This window comes from Benincasa hispida, chromosome 4 (assembly GCF_009727055.1).
Source record: "Benincasa hispida cultivar B227 chromosome 4, ASM972705v1, whole genome shotgun sequence".
NCBI lineage: Eukaryota > Viridiplantae > Streptophyta > Magnoliopsida > Cucurbitales > Cucurbitaceae > Benincasa > Benincasa hispida.
The window spans coordinates 21882954-21905151 of record NC_052352.1 but is presented as its reverse complement, the minus strand read 5'-3'; the positions used below and the strand labels follow the sequence as shown (position 1 = coordinate 21905151).

The 22198-nt window shown below is 32.9% G+C and overlaps 1 protein-coding gene across 1 annotated transcript; it reads right to left on the bottom strand.

Moving 5' to 3' along the window:
- Positions 1-13496: 13496 nt before the first annotated feature.
- LOC120076523 (GATA transcription factor 12-like) lies at positions 13497-16090 on the bottom strand. Its single transcript, XM_039030378.1, has 2 exons — positions 15612-16090; positions 13497-14300 (listed from the first exon to the last, which is right to left on the bottom strand). Exons 1-2 carry the CDS (start codon positions 15972-15974, stop codon positions 13572-13574), a joined length of 1092 nt encoding a protein of 363 aa, XP_038886306.1. The 5' UTR covers positions 15975-16090; the 3' UTR covers positions 13497-13571.
- Positions 16091-22198: the final 6108 nt, after the last annotated feature.

Here is a 22198-nt window from a genome sequence, read left to right as displayed (position 1 = left end):
GTTTATATGGTTTCTCAGGGAAAAAAAAAAGAAAAAAAAAGAAAGAAATATCTTATCTGGGACTTTGTTAGGAGATTACACAATAATGATGATTCACCATGGAATATCAGTGGTGAACTAAACGAAATTTTTGGGGATCGTGAGAAGTTAGGTAGTCTATTAAAAGAATACACTTATCTTGAGCGTTTTAGGAATGTTGTTGATGATTGTTTGCTTAAAGACTTGGATTCTTTTTTGGGAGAGTTTTAGGTGGTCAAGTATGAGACGTGGTGTTAGAGTTTGGGAAAGGCTTGATAGATTTTTGTGCAATGATGCTTTCAAAATGATTTGTTTCCTAATTTGAGAGTTTCTCATCTTGATTGGGGCGATTTCTTGTTACCTATGGAAGATTGAAATTTTAATCTCTTAAACGAGTTATTATGTGAGGATGATGTTGATTACATCAAAAAGATTCCTACTAACAGAAGGATACTTGATAACATTATTTGGCATTATGACAGATGTGGTTCCTATACTATCAAGAGTGGATATAAACCTTTTATGAAAGCTCTTATTGCAAAAGAGTGTTCTAGCTCCAATAATATGTCACTTGTTTAGAAGACTCTTTGGAAACTAAGAGTTCCTTCAAAGATTCAACATTTTCTATGGAGAGTATTAAATAATTTACTTCCTACCAGATCAATGTTGAAGAAAAAAGGTTTGAATATTGTACCTTATTACCCTTTATACAATGAGAAGGTGGATCACATCCTGTGTCGTACACTCCTTGGAATGAAGTGTTGTATGGCTTCAACGAGATTTCGAAAGAGAAGTACCATTCAGAGTGTGCTCGGGAACTATTCGCGAAGTACCAACGCTTGGCGCTTCGTTATCAATATATAAAAGTTTACCATCACGTATGGGTTCAATTGAGAGACAGGCCCCACAGCCTAATAGAGCCAAGAAGAAAGGTATGTCATAGATGATCTACTTCCATTCTATCATAAGTCCAGTGATGTAATATGTTGGAGAAGAAGAAGTCCTTGTTACTACGAAGTCCGACTCCGAAGAGTAATATGAGGCCCACTCGTCAGACTAAGACATAACTTTGTGGTTGTCCTAGAGCAATGGAGATTTGGTCTCGTTTAACGGATTGCTCCATAATATTTGAAGGTTTTAGCCTGAGCTTTGTGGATAGATGGATTAATTTGAATAGATTGTGCAGTCGGGGAGACCTCGCTTTATTTATTGTTGTCAACTAGAGGATTTGGACTGATCGCAACAAGGTAATCCATGATTCTCTCATAGTTGATTCATCCGTTCAAATTGCTTGGCTTCAAAAATATGTTATAGAGTTTGGGAAATATAAAGGCAGATCATCTTCATTGTCTCATCTAATGCAATTTGCAATTACCCATCGAATAACAGTTTGGCTAAAGCCTCCGTTTGAATGCATAAAAATAAATATGGATGCAAATGGTAGCTTAAGAGCCTTATGTCATGGGGTCAATGTCTGAGACAACCAACCGTGCGACACTTGGCCTATATTTCTATCAAAGAGCACCAAGTAAGCCTTTAGAGAAGAGCTCGTATCTATTGAATACACTTAGGTTGTAACAACCCAACCTCCTAGGACTACTAAAAAGGGGATCGCTACTACATGCATGCATAAATATTCCCGTTGGGGAAAATAAAGTAAAATAGAATAGAATAATCATGATTTTCAACTGCTTTAGGTATATAAGCAAATGTTCTGACATTATCTCAAGGTTTTAAATCGTTCAACCCGGGAATCCTTTTTAACAAGAATTAAATTATATTAAAAAAAAATTATAATAAAACCATGAATGTAATAAAAACAAAACATGAGAAAATATAAAGGGTCAAATGCGGAAGCGAATTCTGGTTCCTTTGGCACTATCACGGATTACTCTTGTCAGTTGCCCGAGTGTCCTTACCCTTACCTGAAAAAAAATAAAGATAAAGGTTGAGTATAAAATACTTAGTAAGTGATCCCATTACTGGGATCAGACTATGCATCCACGAGCAAAGAAAGATATCTCGTGACTCATATAGCTACATCGATTTTTGATGATGAAAGGAAAACCAAAAGACGTACTATCTTGCCTTGAAATGCATGTCTAGCGCCCATAGGCACACCATCAAACATGAAAATAATATGAACGTGAACCCGTCGACTCACACATGTCTAGCGGCCCATAGGCACACTGTCAAACACGGAAACAACATGAACGTAAACCTGTCGGCTCACGGATGTCTAGCAGCCTGTAGGCTCGCCGTCAAAACATGAAAATAACATGAACGTAAACTTGTCGGCTCACGCATGTCTAGTAGCCTGTAGGCACGCCGTCAAACATGAAACATGAAAAAGTAACATGAACGTAAACCTGTCGGTACGCACGTCTAGCTGCCTATAGGCACACCGTCAAATATGAAACTAGACCCGTAGATCATCTGAAATAAAACATGCGTCAAGGTGAGATAGTAAACTGCTCTACTGGTCTATTCATGCATCACATACATAATACCAGTACTAATTAGAAATTCGAACATGCTCATAATACTTGTAACTACCATGCAACAAGCAAAACGTAATGACAAACAAAAAAAATCATGCTCCAGAGTCCACTAAGTAACTTTATAGGTCTAATCTAAGCCACTTGGCACGAAGGCATCGGTAATAGTATCACTTACCTCAACTTGGTCTCAAAAGTTTACACAGATAACTCCTTAATAGCTCTTGTATAAAAACTCAAATCAACCCTAAGACATTAACCACAAGTTTAGTTTAGCAACTATGGCCTATGAAGTGAGTCAAAAATTAAGTAAATCCTCGGGGTCGAAGTCCAAAGGATAACTAACAAACTTACACAAAACTTACCTAACTCCAAAATTCTCCGTTGAAAATATTGGTCTCTTCATTAATAGCAACGCCCCAAAATCTTCCAAAATCCTAATTCTGAAAGTCGACATAATGGGTAATAACTAAAATTATTTCCAACACCAAGTGACACTCCAAAAAGACTCAAACACAAACCCTTGCCCAAAATAAACCAATTCTTACCCAACTCAAAAAGGCAGTGGCGGCGAACGACGTCGACTTGGCTAGGCATGGCGGCAGAAGTGAAACTGGACGGTTGGGTGCGGCGGCTTGCGGTCAACCCAACGATCCAGACAACGGCAAACGATCGGTGCTCTGTCGCTGTGACGAGACAGCGCTGGTGATGGTGAGGCGGCGACGGCTAGGGTTTGGAAGGAATAGAAGAAGAAGAAGAAAAAAAGAAAAAGAAGGGAAAGGCGCGTGGCTTGAGGAGGGAGAAAACTTATTTGTTTTTCTTTTTTCCTTTTCTTTTTTCTTTTTTCTTTTTAACTTTTCCATAAGTATATATAAGAAACTAAACTTCTTCCCTTTTTCCTTTAAGAAAACAAATTCCTTAATTATTTTCCAAAATATACTTATATATATATTTCTTTTTAAAAAAAATCCAATAAACACATTTAATTATCTCCATAGATAATCAAATCCTCCAAATGCAAGTCAAAATAAAACTCAATTAAATCCAAATAATTAAATCATATTTTAGCTTAGCCAAAAAGATAAATCTCATATAATTTATCCAAGTAGCCAATGTAACGTAGAATTTGATCTTATCTTATGTCACACAACGCATGGATGATTACAACGCAAGTTTATGATATATGTTACTAATGAAATGTTTGTAGTAAGCTATGCGTTGTCACAAGTTTCCTTGCGTTTAAACCAAGTATAATTTCACCGCAAGTTTCTCGGAGTGATTCGAGGTCGAACACAGAGATTGCGTATTAATGCGTTATGTTCGTGATATATGCGACCGAAGATTTTTCAAGTAATAAAAAGAGTATGTGTGTACAAGTATTTAAAATTGTTGTAAAGTAAAATATTGCGGTAAAGTAAAATTGCGATAATAAAGTAAAGTGCGATAAAAGTAAATCTAAGCTATTATGATACAAGATACAGGATACTGATACATGATACTGAGTTTGAGACTGACTGTGAAGATTATACAAAAGGTCGTGTCATGCGGTGGTAAGTCTTTATGTATGAAATAGAAATAGAAAAGATAACTAGTATAAACATCGCAAGTTATTAATTGCTTTAAAGACATAATTATGGTTCCGCTTTCCTTTGGCGTACACCTCTCGGTGATCAGCCGTGTTCCCACATCTCTGTGGTGAAGCAGGGATGAATGTAATGAACGCAAGGTTGCTTCCATCTCTGGAAGTACTTCTCGCTTTAGTTAACGTATTCTTTCAACCTTCTCTCGACAGGAGGAATGGCATCTTCACTTCTGCTCTCACAAGTGAAGATACCGTCTAGCATGCTTTAGCTAAACATATTCATTTCTTTAGCACAGATTAATTTACTTGTTAGATTCATGCTAATTACCAAGGGATTAAGAAAACATCATAGAGAAAGCGATTAATGGAGGAACGGAAATAGACAGAAAGATGGAGATGAAAATGATCACGATATTCAATACTAATATTTAGCGTCTGATACATAGTGCGAATGATAGATTAATAAGATGAATACAATTGATGATAAAGAGATAGAAACAAATACAGAAAAGTGTTAACATCTTCGCACAGATCTGGACGGTGGATGTGCTTGCCGGCGGATAGAGTGAATGTAGAGAAGAGCTTCCCTCTCAAGCTTGCTCGTCCGGTAGAATTGACCTTGGTACAGAGCTTCAACGACGGGGATTGAAAGGATTTGTCCTGAGACTCACCTCTTGGCCTTGTCTCTTAAATCTTCCCGAATCTTCTCCGATCAGGCTCTTCAGACCAGTCTCTCTCTCAATATACAAATATCAAAATATGCCCGTATCAAGTATCTCTTCTCATAGAATTTCAGAGGCTATTTATAGGCTCATCTTTGACTCTCTGACTTGTGGACCCCACTTTATTGTTATGACAATTCCGAAAAATGGTGGAGTGAATATTCCTTCTATTACGCGATCAATCCCGTTAGAAATGCACAACGGTCAGCTGTACACATGTCTGGATCCTCCGCAATTGTGTTACTCTTTTGCATATTCGATCGTTTGTCCGCATGTGGTGTTGTTTTTTTATTACCACATGCAGTTGAGATTGCGGTAATCGCTTAGTTCTTTATCGATTGTCGCATGCACCATCATTGCGTTGATCGTCTATTCATTTTTGAATGATTGGGGCAATGTGTTGTAGATGCGTTGTTCTCTTTATCTTGAGTCATGAATGCATGCGGTGACTTGATTTCCTACAAAACAGATTTGAAATATTCTTTTTTACCATCACAATGGTGTCAGTGGGTGTATTGACGACAATTTACAATTCTTGCATTTCTTAGCTAATTTCCATACAATTGACGCAACTTTCCTTTCTTTTGGCCGCAATATCTAAATAAAAAAGTATAAATAACTTGTATTTCTCAAGTTATCAGCCAACATAAAAAAAAAAATTAATTACAAAATAAATAAGGATGTTACATGAAAATAACGTGTACGTAAACTTGTCGGCTCACGCATATCTAGTGGCTTGTAGGCACACCGTCAAACATGAAACATGAAAAAATTAACATGAACATAAATCTGTCGGCTCACGCATTTTTAGCGGCCCGTAGGCACACCGTCAAACATGGAAAAATAACATGAACGTGAACCTTTCGACTCACGCATGTCTAGTGGCCCGTAGGCACACCGTCAAACATGAAACTAGACCTGTAGGTCATCTGAAATAAAACATGCGTCAAGGCAAGACGGTAAGCCACTCTATTGGTCTATTCATGCATCACATGATATCAATACTGATTAGCAATTCGAACTTGCTTATAATACTCTTAATTGTCATACAACAAGTATATCACAACGACAAAATCATGCTTCTAAAGTCCATTAATTAACTTTGTAAATGTAATCTAGGCTGCCTGGCACAAAGGCACCGGTAATAGTACCACTTACCTCAACTTGGTCATAAAAGTCGATGCAAATAATTCCTTAAAACCTTTGGAAAACTTGAATCAACCCAAAGTTGTGGCTTGGTCCAAGATAAATTTCAAAACTTGATTCAATTAGCCAATCTGATCAAGAATTAAATCCAAAATTAATAACTTAATTTTTCCACTATTTCTCTCAATCCAAAAGAATAACCAACCAACAACTTACCCAAAACTTACCGATCTTTATCAATTTTCTGCAAAACGAAAAATGGTCTCTAGCTTGTTGGTCAATGCCTCAAAACTTCCAAATCTTGAATCCAAGATTTTTCTTAAGATTTTGGCAAAGATCGGCCAGTGGCGGCTGATGGCGCATCGGCTCGTGGCAACCATAGATAGGCAGCGAGTGTTGCTGTCGGACGGCATAAATTGTTTAGGCTTGCGACTAGTAGTGAGGGTCTTGCATGAGGAGGGTTTGCGAGAGTGAGAGAAGGGGAATTTCTTTTACAGATTTAATTCAGCAGCGATTACGAACAAACTAAAGCTTCAAACAACGATCCAACCGTTCAAAATGAAACTCTATATGTCTCGAACAGACTGACCAAATTTGAGCACGATCGAACGATTAAAACTTCAGAAATAGACAATTTTGTGGAAGCTGTCGCTGAAAAATCGAATTGCTTTCTCCCAATTTTTTACCTCTTTTCACTCTCATTTGATTTTGAAAAAATCTCAATTCTTTAATTTTTTTTTTTATCAAATCTTGAAAAGATAAATATAATATTTTATCACAATATCTCCAAAATTTCCAAAGATTCTATTAAATTTAGAAATCAATTAACTTTTCAAATTATCGCTTCAAAAACTGAAATTAAAGGCATAAGATCCATCAATTTGATACAAATTAAATCCTTCCAAATATTTAAATCAATTCAAAACCACATGAAATTAATTATCTCTTTTATTTTTTATTTTTTTTATGTTGGCCCTAAAATTCAAAATCAAAGGGAAGCAAAATTCAATATTTTCAAGATAATCCGTTCGAATATCTAATCAATTAAATTCAATTTAACCAATAAATTTTTTTTAATTATTTCAATTTAACCCCAATTTTTCAAATGAAAGGGAAATTTAAACTCAATAATTTTAGATAATTAACTTAAATTTTCCTGAAATTCGGGATGTTACATTATTCTCTCCTTAAGAAACTTTTCCCCTTGAAAGTTCAAGTCCTTAAAGGCTTGTGATACTTAGTTCTTATCTCATCCTCATGTTTCCAAGTTGCTTCTTCAGATCGATAATTCTACCAAATAACTTTTAATTAATACTAACTCCACGTTTCAAAAAGTCTTCACCTCCTACCATGAATTGTATAACTTATCTGAGATAATATCATGTTACTCTTTAATCTTAAAATAAACACATATCACCATTTAGACCCTCCTATGCACGAGTCTGAAAATCTCACTTAAATGAGGCTCTTGAAGTCCCTATATACTATAGAGCATCTGTCATCTCAAAATACATCACCATAAACTCTTAATAGCTGTAACTATTACCTGATGCCAGTTTCTAAGATAAAAACCTTCATGATTGCATACATCTATATTGAGAATGTTCACAATCCATAGGGTAGGTCACCTCACTGTCCATGCAACAAAAAAACATATCTCTCATGGCATCTCAAGTTCAGGATTCAGAATTCGGATTTGGCACCTAATTTCCCTAACAATCCCCTGCAACCGAGATACGTTATTATATTCAATCCGTAATAGTTGATGTAAAGTCGCATGAATCAACCGTGCGACACTTGGCCTATCTTTCTATCAAAGAGCACCAAGTAAGCCTTTAGAGAAGAGCTCGTATCTATTGAATACACTTAGGTACATGATTTAGAGGTTTAAAGAGTGTTGGGTAAGTGAGTGAGTCTGAAAGAATGTTGAGAAGCTTTATTGATGAACACTTGTTGGATGTTGAGTATTTTTTTTAGGATTTGTGGGATGATTACAAATGAGGCCCATTTGGGCTATTTATAGAGTTCTCCCATCGACCGAAGCCCCCCTAAGGTCGGCTATGGCCCTTCTAGACACTTCCAAGGTGTTTTGACATGTCCCTAGGCCATTCTAGGCCATTCCATACACTTCCAAGTATATACATGATCCTTCTAGACTCTTCTAGACAATTCTAGACCATTAAAGAGAAATCTAGAGTATGTACATTTAAAGAGGTGTTGGGACGTTCTAGCATGTCCATGAACCTTCCAAAGTCATCTGACATGTTTCGACACTATCTAGACTCTTTGAGAGATTTTCGTGGCTGTGTGGGACTATCTAGGCCCTTTCAGCACAATGTGGGGCTGTCCAGAGGCTTTTAGATGTGTCTGGATACTTCTTATGGGTGCTAGTGCTGTCTCGTGGCTTCTAGGACCGACTGGGACTGTCTTAGCCTTAGACAAGTAGTTAGGCCATGTTTCGTGCCTTCTAGAAGCTTCCAAGACCGTCTAGGATAGTCGTACGTCTTCCCATGTCTTCCCAAAGCGTCTGGTCGTGGGCGTGTGCACAAGGATTGCTGCAGGCTTAGGGCATGTGTGTGCGGTGTTGTGCACACGCCTGGGCATCTGCATCTGTGAGGTGCGTACAAGGGGGCGTGTGCACCTATCGCATGGGAATTATCACTTGTGGGCGTCTCACACACTCCGGACAAGGGCGCGTGCTTGGTCGCGCGTTTGTGAGTTCCTTTGGCCTCTTATAAGGCCTTGCCTCTCCTGGGCGTGCGCGTGCTTGGCTGCACACACGTTGGCGCATATAGGCGCTGTCCTTGGCACCTGTTTTGCCGTGTTGCCTTGCCACGCCCTCGTATGCCTTCACCTGGGCATGTGGGCACCCTGACCAAGGCAGTCATGTCGGCCTTGCCTATCTTTGAGATACCTTCTGATGGGTCTTAACTCCCTCTTGGCCATGCTATGGAGTCTCATGTTCCTTAGTGGCGCGATTTGAAGAACGTTTTTTTGTGGGACGTTACACTTAGCTCTTAATTGTTTGAAATTTTTTCTTGATCCTCCAATGACAGAATTGATGGCTATTATTGAAGGTTTAAAAATTACATGACAAATGGGGTTTTCAAAATTAATTTTGGAATCAAATTGCCTTGAGGTTGTCAATTTGATTATTGGTAGATCAACGTCCCTAAGTGAAGTTCAATGCTTGATTGAAGAAACTTCATTTTTGGCTAAGAATTTTAATGTAATATTTTTTTCTCAATGTAAGCAGAAACTTGAATTTAGTTGCTCATGAAGTTGCTAGAGTGCTAGATGTTATAGACTTTCTAGTATTTGGTGTAATAATTTTCCCAATTAGGTAATTTCTCTCGTAAATAAGGACATTGTTTATTCCTATGTCCAAGAGGCTTAATGAAGTTTTTTTCTTCTTAAAAAAAAAAAAAAGGAATACCTATCCAAATCACTTCTCTCATATTTATATTTCTAATATCTTATATACTCATTATCCTTTTATATAAAACTCCCATCTTCTTGCATTTGATAAGTTACATTTCAACAAAATAAAAATACAAATAAAAAAGGACTAACCTAATGAACCAATACATACCCACCCCATTTAATAAAAAGTTGATCTGATTCAACAATTTTAAATTAAATTAGGTGATTTGTTGAGAGATTTTCTTTCAATTTGATTGATCAATTCATTTCTTAATTTACTTGATCCCATCTTAGAAATTTAAAATAATAGCCCTTCAATAAAGACAAACTTCATAGATCAAATTTGGAGGGGAAAAAAGGAATATTATTATTTCCCCCTATACACTTTATATAAAGTAAAAATACCCCAAAGGTTTATTTATTTATCTGAATTAAAATATGTATTTGGTTAAGAAGAGAGAAAATAGTGAAGATGTAATGTGTCAGTGTCAGTAATGAGAAAATTATACATAAGAAAAGGAAGCACTTAGAAAAGTTTAAAAATATGGGCATGTGATCTCACCGTAGACTTTGCTTTTTTATTTTATTTTTATTATGTTTTTATTTTCTTTCCTTTTTTTTTTTTTTTTTTTTTGTAATTGTCAGAATTTTAATATATTGTTTTTGCGATATTATTGCTTACTACTTTTATTTTTATTTCTCATGTAATTATCATATTATAAGCTAGATTCAACTCTTGTATGAGTTTGAATTTTGGGAGTCCAAATTTACATCATGAAAACCAAATATTTCTAATACTTGATTTTTTTCAATCATCAATCATGTTTTTCTTATTAAAATTTATTACACAAATATAACAAATTTAACTTGAAAAATAAGGGAGAAAAAAATGAAGTAGATTAATCTTATTTGATAATTATTTGATTTTTTTAAAAAAAATTAAAACTTATGACACACTATTTCTATCTATAGATTTTTTTTTAAATTTTTTTTTTTTAATATTTGATAAATGTTTTCAAAATCAATGTCCATTTTTTTAAAAAAAAAAAAAATAGTTATTATTTTTTTTTTAGATCTTTGTTGTGAATTCAATACTTTCTTAGGAAGGATGAAACTATAATAAAGATATTGTGTGAAAAAGAAAACACAATTAAAAAAAAAAAACCAACAATGACTCCATTTATTAACCATTTTGTTTTTTATTCTAGTTTTTGAAAATTAAATCTATTTCTTCCCTATTTTTAACAATGATTTGCATTTTCTTAAGGACATTGGTTGAATTCCTAACTAAATTCCAAAAACAAAAACAATTTTTTTAAAAATACTTTGTTTAGTTTTCAAATTTTGGCTTGGTTTTTTAAATCAAGATAACAAATAAAGAAATTTGAAAGTACAAGTAGTATCTATAGGCTTAATTTTTAAAATAAAAAACCAATGATCAAACAGGATCTAAATAACTATCAAACAAGATCTTAAGTTCGTGACTTTTGAAATTTAAAAATTAAGTTAATAAACATTACTTCAACATGTGAACTTCTTTATGTGTTAAAAACTTCTTAATAATGATTTCAAAATTCAAGAATAATTCTTAAAATCTAATTTTAGTTTTGAAATTTGGTAATCTGTTTATTTAGTAAAGATGATGAAACCTATTATGAAGAAAAGATGAAAAGAAAAACTACAATTTTAAATACTAAAATAAATATCAAATACAAACATTAGCTTTGGAGTTTTTTTTTTTTTTTTAATTTATAAATAAAGAAGATATTAAATTTCATTTTTTTTTATTTAACCAAGTAACCTCTTTAGTACTATTTCATTATAATATATATTGTTAAAACATATTATATTAATTATTAATTAAGTATGAAAAATCTTCCGCTTATGGAACATAAAAGCATTTGTGCTCAACCGATAAAGTTTTTCTTAAGTCGCAATTATAAATATCATGTTGCGTTTGATTTTTAATTGTATTTACCAACAATAAGGACGTTTAGTAAAAATTTAATAAAAAGAAAAAATATAAAAATATAAAAAAAAAAAAAAAAAAAATTGAATGTATTACCTAATATGCTAAAGGGAAAAAAAACCCCTACGTGTATAGTTCTCGCTCCAAGTTGATATTGAAATTAATTGTTTTTAAATCACAAATATTTATATTAAATAATAAAAAGAAGAAAATATTTGATGTCTACTTGTACAATTCATTCAAGTATCAAATCACAAGTTATTACGTGACAGATTTTTTTTTTTCAAAAAGATAATTTTTTTAATTGTTTGTGTTCCTTTGTGATTGAGAGTGCAGGGAGATGGATGTAACAAAGTATTATAATAATAATAATAGGTCATAATATCATTTTAGTCTCTATAATTTGGATTTCGGTCTCTTTTAATCTTTATGTTAATAAAATTTAAATTTAGTCCCTATGTTTTCAACAAAAAAAACCTTATCAGAATTAGTTAAATAATAATAATAATTTACATGCAAAAGAAAGTTACTATTTTAATAATACAAGGAAAATTATTTTAAATGATAAAACTGTTGAAAATATTTACAAATAATAGCAAATTATTATCGATAGACTACTATCTGTGTCTATTAGTTATCATGACACATATAGTAGTTTATCACGGTCTATCGCAGATAAACAATAAAATTTTGTTATATTTGTAATTATCTTGATTCATTTTTTTATATTTGAAAACAACTTAAACTTTTTTTTTTATAATATCATTTTCTCTTTTTTTGAACCATTTAATTATAGAAACTAATTTTAAGATTTATTAAAAATACTAAAATGAAACAAAAAATATATACTATAAGGATTAAAATGATTTTTAAACCTAATAAATATAGTTTAATGAGTAACTTTTTTATTTGAGAGAGAAAAGAAAAAATAAAAATAATAAACCGTTAGTAAACTCGAACTGTGCATGTGCTGAGTATTGATCCCGAAGGGAAAGGACTTCATTGGAAAAAAAAAATCCCTCAGGGATACTACTGCAAAATTTTCACTTAATTCCATGCCAATGCTCTCTTTTCTAGAACATAAAAATAGTGCATAAAGTGTTTAATATGATATAATTGAATGTTGGAAAATTTGAAGAAATAAACTACAAAATTACAATTTAGCATGGCTTCCTATAAAGTTCAAAATGAAACAACTATATATATTTGGTTAAAAACAACAATTGGAGTTTTATTTTATTTTAATTCATATATTTTTTAAGGTTCATATTTAATATATGTTCCTATCAATAAATCTAAAATTTAATGATTCAAAATTAAACTTAATAGAAATCGAGATTAAATAATAATGATAGTTTTACTTCTAAAATTTTAGCAATATGAAATAGACCTTTTATATATATATATGGAAACAATCGATAACAATTACATAAAAAATATTAAATCTAAATATTTAAAAGTCCGTAGGTTAAATAAAATAAGTTTCCAATTATAAAAACTAAAATGTTGTTTTGATTAGATTTTATTTCGATAAAATTTAATTTTAATTCTTGTATTTTGTAATTAGAATTTAATTCATATATTTTTAATAAAAAATCTCATAAATAATTCATGGTAGAGTGAGTATGATAGACCGAGAAATCGAACCGACTAACTAAACCAAAGTCTATCGGTTGGAGAAAGAGAAGAGTTGATCATTGTCGATTTGAAAAAATTCCAAATCGAATAATGAAAAAAATAAAAGATTAAAGAATAAAATTGACCGATTGACTTTTACTCCTCGACAATCAAGTTTGATTTAAACATTTACTAAACCGATCATAGTCGGTTCGATGACGATTTGATCAGCAAATTAACTCCGACCTACCCATGTTCACCTCTAATTTTACTAGAGAGTACTTATCAAAACTTCATCCAATCCTATGAACTAAATTTCAATTTTTAAAATCATGAATCACATTTTTCAAGATCCTCCCTATCATATACCAAACAATGTGGATTTAATGTTTTCTTTAATTAATCAAACAACTATTTTTCATCATTTGTAATTTGTTTCTTGTTCTCCAGACAATTAAAAACAATGTCTATGGGAAGAGAAAAATCAAAATCAAAATGTTAGAACTTCGAACAAAATCATCTAAAAATTTCAGGGGGAAAAAACCCAAAATGAATCAGATTGGCCGAACTCTACCCCTAGCGGCGGCGGGCGGCGGTCAGATCAGCTGCCGGAAATCAGGGCCCATATGTTGATGAATGAGATAATCATCACCGTTGGATGCATCAAAGATCATATCTTGATGATGATCCAAAAGCAAATGTTGTTGTTGCTGTTGTTGGGCTCTAAGAAGCTCCTTCTGCCGCCGGAGCTCCAAAACTTTCCGGTGAGAATTGGAGTGTTTGGTTAAAACGAAGGTGGGGCTAGCGGCGGGGCGGTACTCCGGCACCAGGCGACCGGATTTGTAGCGAACGCCGCAAGCGTTACACAGCGTTTTCGGGCCCATTGGGCCGGTCCGCCACTGCGGCGTCTTGTCGGTGGCGCAGTGCATGCACTTCCGCCCCTCGCCGGATGACACTCCGACCTCCGGGCTGTCCTTCTTCTTGGCTGTCGCGGCCTTGGGAGGGTTTTTTTTTATGGGGTGGGGTGGTCCGGCTGTGGCGGTAATTTCGGGTTCGGTGGTTGGAGAAAGAGGAAGGAGGCGGGAGTTGTTCCAATTGGATGGGACGGCGCGTGAGCGTTTGCTACGGGCTTTTGCCGGAACCGAAACGATATCGGGTTTGAAAATTGCGGCGGCGTTTCGGGTGGCGGTGGGTTGTCGGGAATTGGTGGGTTCGTCTGATCTGACTTTGACTCCGGAGATTAGTTCCAACTTTTGCATGTCCTCACTGGAAAATGATTCCTCTACGAAATGTGAAAGCCATTCCAACTCAGCTAAATCGTCGTACTGTACAAAAAATAAAATAAAAAACAAATATTTTAATAATAATAATAATAATATTCATTACATATGTTTTTGAGGATTTCATTACATAGAGAATTAAAAAAAAAAAAAAAAGAAATAGAAAAGAGTTGTCCCGTTGCAATTTTGTCGAAAAATTATTGAAATATTATTTTTTACTATCTTAAAAAAAAATTTGCTAAGAAAATTACAAAAATGAACTGGTTTATTTGACGTTAAGAACAATTATAATTTTTTTCCATAAAAAAACAATAAATTTTAAAAATGAGCGTTAAAACTGTATTTAAATATCTATTAAAAATTATTGCTAAATAAATATACGAAAGGGTTTCTAGCATTTTAGATAATTTTCCATTTGGTTTTTATCCATTGACCATTTTACTTTTTTCTTTTAGTATTCCATTTTACTTATAAAGTATAAAAAAGTTTGCAACCAACCATTTCATATTAAACAGATAAATAATTGTTAAACTTTAATAATAACATAAAAGAGCAAATTGAAAAAAAAATAGTAATTGCAATTACACTTTCAAACTTTCAATTATAAAAATTAAATCCTCAAACTTTTACTGATGTTAAAATTGGACTTCTCAAATTTACAATAATTGTAGATATTGTATTCCAAATGATAAAAATTGTACTTTCAAACTTACACCATTATTATAATTTCTACAGTTATATAAGTTTAAGAGTTCAATTTACACGCTTACATAAGCACTTAATTTTTACAATTAAAAATTTGAGACTATAATTATCAATATCGCCATACTTTAAGAGTAGTATTTGCAATTTACGTTCAACGACACAAAATTATCACTTAATTCTACTTAGACACGTGAAAGTTAACTAAGCATCAACAGAATCCACTTCTTTCCAGTGGTATCCAAGTGACATCTTCCTACGTACAAATATGTTAATAATACAAATTTTATTAACAAGTTAATTTTCAAAGTACCAATATTTGTTTTAAAAGAAAAAAACAAAGACCAATACCAAAAAGAAATAGTAATCATTTATATACAAATAAGGTAAAAACTTTAAGCTTACAATTAAAAAAGAAAACACACACCGAAAAATATATATATAATGCAACATTTAAATTTTCTCATTAAAAAGAAAAAAAATTATATTGAAAATCCTTCAAAACAAAATATTAAGGAAAAAGGAAAAAGGAAAAAAAGGTAAGAAATCCAGAAAAGAAAAGTTCGTGATGGTGGTTGGGTAATGAAAGAAAAAGGGGGGGAAGAGAGAGAGCGCAAAACTCATCGTTTTGAAGAAAAATGAGGGGGGGATTACCGGAACGCAGAGTTCGCTGGAGAAATGAGCGTCGGCTAAATTAGAGCCACTAATGTCTTCCAAAAACGACGAGTTTGGTTCACAACCTGAAAACGACGACGAATTGCAACTCTCAATCACCGTAACGGCGGAAGATTCCGTTGAATTATTGTTATTATTATTCCCATTGTTAGTATTGTAAAACAATCCTCCACCGTCGCCAACTACGCCGTCATCGTCGTTGGAGAAATCCAGAAGCTCTTCCACGATGAAATGCTCCGGTCCGGCAGTGGCGGTGGCGGTGGTAGTGTCGGTGTCGGAGGAGGAGTGCGTTGAGAATTGGGAACAGTACCCATTGATCTGGAAATATTCAGGAGCTTCCATTTGGGTGTGTGGGAATTACAAAATTTTCTCTTTTTTTTTTCTTTTTTTCTTTTTTTCTTTGGGTTTTTTTTTTTTTTTTTTTTTTGGAGGAATTTTGGTGGAAAAATGAGAGAAGATAAAATAGTGAGAGAGAGAGAGAGAGAGTAAGTGGCTAAGAGAGAACACTAGAAAATTATGGCTCTTAAACAAGAGAGAGAATAGGTTGGTTTGCGTTTGAAGGGGACAAGCGGACACCTAAAATAAAGCATTCACTTTTCTTTTTTCTTTTTTGAATTTGAAAATTCTATTATATACCTTTTAAAAATTTACTTCACAATTTAGTCTCACAACTTTAATTCATAACCATTTTACTTTTAGACCCTCTTAATTTTATGTATATCAATTTAAACCATAAATTTTATAAATATATCAATTAATACCCTCTTTTAGATTTTGTTCGAAAAATATCGTACAAAACGTATAATATTTTCAAATTTAACTTCTTAATTCTTATAAGTGGATCGATTTCTATCTTTTAATTATATTTGAGTTCGTGGTTTAAATTAATACAATTATTAATTTAGGTTTAATTTGATACAACTCCCATAAAGTCTCCGGTGTGAATCGATATTTTCCCTAAATTTTATTATATAATAACTTAGTACTTACACACCTGACGGTTATTGACAGGTACTATGTCTCTTGAGGTTGGAGGTTTAAGTTCCTCTATATACCTCACTTGTTGTAATAGAAAGAAAAATGTAGTATTTGTATATTATAAATATATGTAAGAAATGTCATTAATTTTAAAATTGTTGTTCATGAAATAGGTTGAATTGTTAAATTGTTATAAAAGTGAAGATATAGAGATTAATTGTTATCCATTAAAGTTTAAGAACTAAATTATTGCTTTTTTAAAACTATTAAATGTGGTTCGAGTATTTGAAATTTGGAAAATAAATTTTGTGTGTGTAATTACTTTGATAACCTTGATGAAGTGTAGAATTCTGAAAAAATACAAGTAGATTTTGTGGACCCTTGGATTTATGGTATGGATCTAACAAACTCAATATGTATATATTTTGCTTGTTGATTAAGGTCTTCAACAAAGCTCTTCTGATGTTTTAGATCTATAATTCCAAAAGGAAATAATTGGGCCACATGCACAACATCATTAGAAAATTACACTTTTTTCTCTTCTAACAAAAATATCTCACCTGTTGTATTCTTTTAAATTAGCTTATTAAAAGTGAAAAGGGTTCAAACTATAACCATCTTTGTATAAATGTAATTCTAAGTGAAAATCTTGTAAAATTCAATTTCATTTTTTGTAGGTAACAAAGATTTAAATGAGATCAAGGGCGGGCATGAAAATGATATTAGAGAATATGGATTTTAGAAATTAGATTCAAAATTAAAAGTTTAGAAATTTATTAGATTTTTTTTTCCTTAAAGTTTAAAGATCTATTAGATACGAAATAAAAATGATAATTTGTATCATTTTAAAATTTTAAAAACTAAAAAAATTAAATAAAAGTTATGTATCAAACATAATTCTAAAGGTTAACTATTCATATGAGTATTACAATTAGTTGGTTGACGTTAGAGAAATTATTAAATATCATATGAACATAACATAAATTGATAAAGGGCAATTTTGGAATTGTGCAACACAGGTATGTGGTGATTTTTTGAAAGGTTAATTTGAAAAAGAAAAAGTATCCGAGAGAAAAAAACACCGAAAATTATAAAAAAATAAAATAACATGTTTAAGTTTTTATCTTACAAAATTAGCATATATTTTTTTTAAATCTAGTAAAAATAGTTTTTCTCAATCTATCTTTGACGAGATCGATCTTGAGATTTTAGTTAAAAAATCAATTTTTTTCCAACTTATCGATTGTTTGAGGTTTTCTCGATACCTCTCGTCAGATTATATATCGAGATTATGTGCATCTTGATGTTAATCTCAGACAAAATAACACTGATATTCTATATATTTAGCTTTCTCGATGAAATCCTAGGGATAATTAACACCGAAATTCATATATTTGAGCTTTCTCAGTGGAATCTCGGACATGATTAACACTAAGATTCTATATATATCCCAAATCTTATCTAATTTTTTGAAAAAATTATTCTATCTCAAAATTTAAAAATGTTGAATCAATTTGGAAAATCTAATTTGATAATTGAAAAACGCATTTGGAATTTTGGAAATTCATAAAATTATGAAAACATAAATTGTATTAGATATTTGAAAATTTTCATAATAATTTTATATAATATTCAGTAAACATAACTAAATTTGGAGAAAATTTGAAAATAGTATAAGATTTGAGAAGATTAAAAAAAAGAAAAAAGAAAAAGCATAGCTCGATGTGTAATCAGGTAACGTGTATCGAGAAGTCCCAAAACAATGGATAAATTGAAAAAAGTTGATTTTTTAAGTCTGTTTGGTAACCATTTTGTTTTTTATTTTTGTTTTTAAAATTAAGTCTATCATCTACATTTCTTATACTGATTTGCATCTTTTTTAAGTACAATGGTTAGATTCTCAGCCAAATTCCAAAAATAAAACAACTTTTTGAAAACTATTTTTTTAGTTTTCAAAATCTGGTTTGGTTTTTTAAACCATTCGTGAAAAGTAGATAGTAAAAGAATAAATTTGGAGGTAGAAATAATGTTAATAGGCTTAATTTAAAAAAAAAAAAAATGGTTACCAAGTGGGGCCTTAACTAATTCTTGGTAGTCCATCTCGAGCAAATTTTCAAAAAGTGTACTAGTTTTGTAAGATAAAAATCTAACGTGCTATTTTTCACAGTTTCTCAAAAAATACACTTTTTAACCTTTCAAAATTTTCAAACTTTAGGAAATGGTAAAACATAAAATTGAAAGTCATAAATTTTAGTCCATAATCTTTCTGAAAACAATAATTTATTTTTTAAACTTTGATTTGTAACGATTTAGTCCCTGTACTTTCAAATTTACAATAATTTAGTTTCTAATGTGATAAAAAAAACATCAAAATTAGATGTCAATTTTTATTATTTAATGATGTAGATTTTGTAGTTTGTAATAATATCGAGTCTCTAATTAATTTATCAGTTTATTGATGCAATAAATCTCATAAAAACCTTAATACTAATTTCTACAATATGGACCAAATCATTATAAATTCTAATATATAAGAACTAAATTGTTACGATATAAAAATTCAGAGACTAAATTGTTACTTATCTGAAAGTTTAGGGATCTTAAATTTATTTCGATTAAATTAAAACTTCGAGGCTATATCAGATATTTTTAAAAGTTTAGAAAGTAAACCAAAGTAATTAAGAGGTAATTGATTTAACAAAAAGAAAAAAAATGATTTTTAATTTACAATTTTTATTTTTTTTAAAAAAAAAGGAAAGAAAAGAAAAGAAATTACAAATTCAACAAGCAACCGATCTCAGCTGGTCTATCGCTAAAACTGGTGGCATTAGGTAGTCACCAATTTCCCACAACCCCATTTTCTTATTTTCCTCGTGAAAAGGGTTTTTGTTTTTTTCAAAAGGTATTTATGTGTATTTTTAAATGGAAATTGAACAGAAAAAACCTCCGCAAAAAAAGTCTTTAACTATATCTACTGAATTTGTTAGTGAAATTCCTATTATTGGAGGGAGAACAAGCTTCCACTTTTACTTTTCCTAAATTTTGGTGGAATGGTCCAATTTATTCTTAAACGCCCTAAATAAACCGTGAAAATTAAATATATCGATTTTTAAATAAGAGTTTTAACTTCCCCTCTATATAGTTTTGGCATAATTTCAATTGAAAATCTTTAACTTTTTTATTTTAGTTCCCATGATTTAGTCAAACTAATAGTTCCTTTTGTCCTCTTTATTATTATTATTATTATTTATTGGAGAAATTTGTTAGGTTGCAATATTTTACTAAATTACAGGTCTCTCACTGTGTCTTGGGAGCTGCTTGAGATCCGAGGTCTTATTCAGGCAGTTGGGCCTAGAGTGAGGGGGAGGATTATTGGATTTGAGTGTCGGATGCTAGTGGTTGGTTTCTATCGCTAGTGCGTGGGAGAGTTTGCGTCCTCATCGTCCTAGGGTGCCTTGGGCTAGTATTTTGTGGGCGGGGGTGGTATTCTACGTCACTTCTTCTGTGCGTGGTTAGCTATAAGGGACAGGTTGGGTACGCGAGATTGGTTGAGGAGTTGGGGTGTGTTGTCAGAGGCGGGTGTCTTCTGTGTGGGGGAGGCGTGGAGTCGCGGGATGATTTATTCTTTGAATGTTGGGTTTGGGAAAGAGGTGTGGTCTGATGTGCTATGTTAGTTGGGTTCGTCGCATTGGGTAGCGGGTTGGGATGTAGAGTTGAGTTGGTGTGCCGAGTGGGGTTGGATAAAGGGGTACATAGTAAGTTGTTCCGTGTTTCTGGTTGTGCTTCCATATACTACATCTAGCAGGAGTGTAATCGGCGGTTACATGGAGGTCGACTGAGTCGGTGTCTGCTCTGGTTCACCTTATGGTCTCTACGATTCGTGCTCGTGCTGCTTCCTGGCGGATTGACCTTCTTGGTCTTATCTAGTGTGTTTACGGATGTTTTTTCTTTTTGAACTTTCCGTTGTTCTTTGTTTTGCTGTTGTCCCTAGTTTGTAGGGTTTTGGATTCTTTTCTTTGGCTTTCTCCCTGGTGGTTTGCGAGTTTGCGTTTATGTATTGGTTTTGTTCTAGTCTTATCTTGTTGGCTTTGTTTTGATTTTGTTGCCCTGTTTTTGTCTGTGCTTTGTTGCTTTGATGCCTTGATCCCGAGCTGTGGGATCCCCCTTGTTGTTGTATAATAATATCACGTATTCTAAAAAATATATATTTAACTAAATTATGGGAACGAAATTGAAACTATATGTCAAAGTCATAAGGGTCTCATTGAAAATTTAAAACTATTGAAAAAATTGAAGTTAAGTCCCATGAAAACTCTATCGAAATTATGGACCAAATTAAATTAATAATCGTTGTAAAAAGTTCATTATTAATTTTACTCTAATGTTAAATCGTTAGGAATGATTATTAAGGAGAAGCTAAAGATGACCATGTCAGCAATAGCAAGGTCATCTGACACCTCAATCCAACATAATCAACAGCTGAGTGGATTGCATATGTGGCTAACAGAAATTGGTTAGAGAATAATCTGATGGTGTGAGGACCACCTCTCTTTAGTTGCCACTTATAACTCTAAGTCATTCCTTATTCATTATTGTTTTTGCCCAAATATGCTAAGGCTCTTATTGTATAAAACTGAATGTATTGGTTGAATAATAATCATTGATTCACAGAGAATTCTTCAGCCTTTTCGTCTTCTTCATTAAAGTTGTCCCCTGTCTCTTCGTTTTCTGCTTTAACTTGGTATCAGAGCTATTATGGCCAACATTAATATCAATGACAACTCCCCTTTTAACCTTAGCAGCACCATGTTTAATAGCTCTCCCTTAAACAAACTTCTGAACCAAATCACCTCGATAAAAATTGGATCGAAGTAATTTCCTGCGGTGGAAGAATCTTGCCCTACCTATTATGAGGAGCTACAAGCTTGAAGGTCATCTGACCGGCTAGAAGACTTGTCCCTCGATGTATCTTCAAACGTCTATGGGAGGAGAGTTGAACACTGTGGGAGCTGTAAATGTTGGCATTAGTGAAGCTGCTGCTGGAGCATCCACGTCTGAAGGAAGCTCAAGTGGGAGTGTTGGAGCTTACTTTGTTTCCTGAGGTAAATCCTCAATATGAAGCGTGGATGGTTGTCGACCAACTCTTACTCAGCTGGTTGTACAACTCAATGACCCCCTAAAGTTGCCGTTCAAGTAATGGGGTGTGCGTGTGCGAAAGACCTGCGGGACAGCATTCAGCAGCTATTTGGAGTATGATCTCGTGTAGAAGAAGACTATCTCGGGCAAGTTTCCAATCTACTCGCAAAGGTAATCTAAAAATGGAAGAATATTTAAGAATTATAAAGAACAATTCTGATAACCTTGAATAAGCTGGTAGTCCGATTTCTACGAGAGCTTTGGTGTCACAGGTTCTCTTAGGTCTGGATGAAGAGTACAATGCTCTGGTGGCCACAATTCAGAATAAAGCATAAGTGTCTTGGCTTGATATGCAATCTGAGTTGCTCCTATTTGAGAAACGCCTAGAACATCAAGCTGTACAAAAAACCTCTGTGGGATTCAGTCATAATGCCATTGTTAATGTAGCCAAC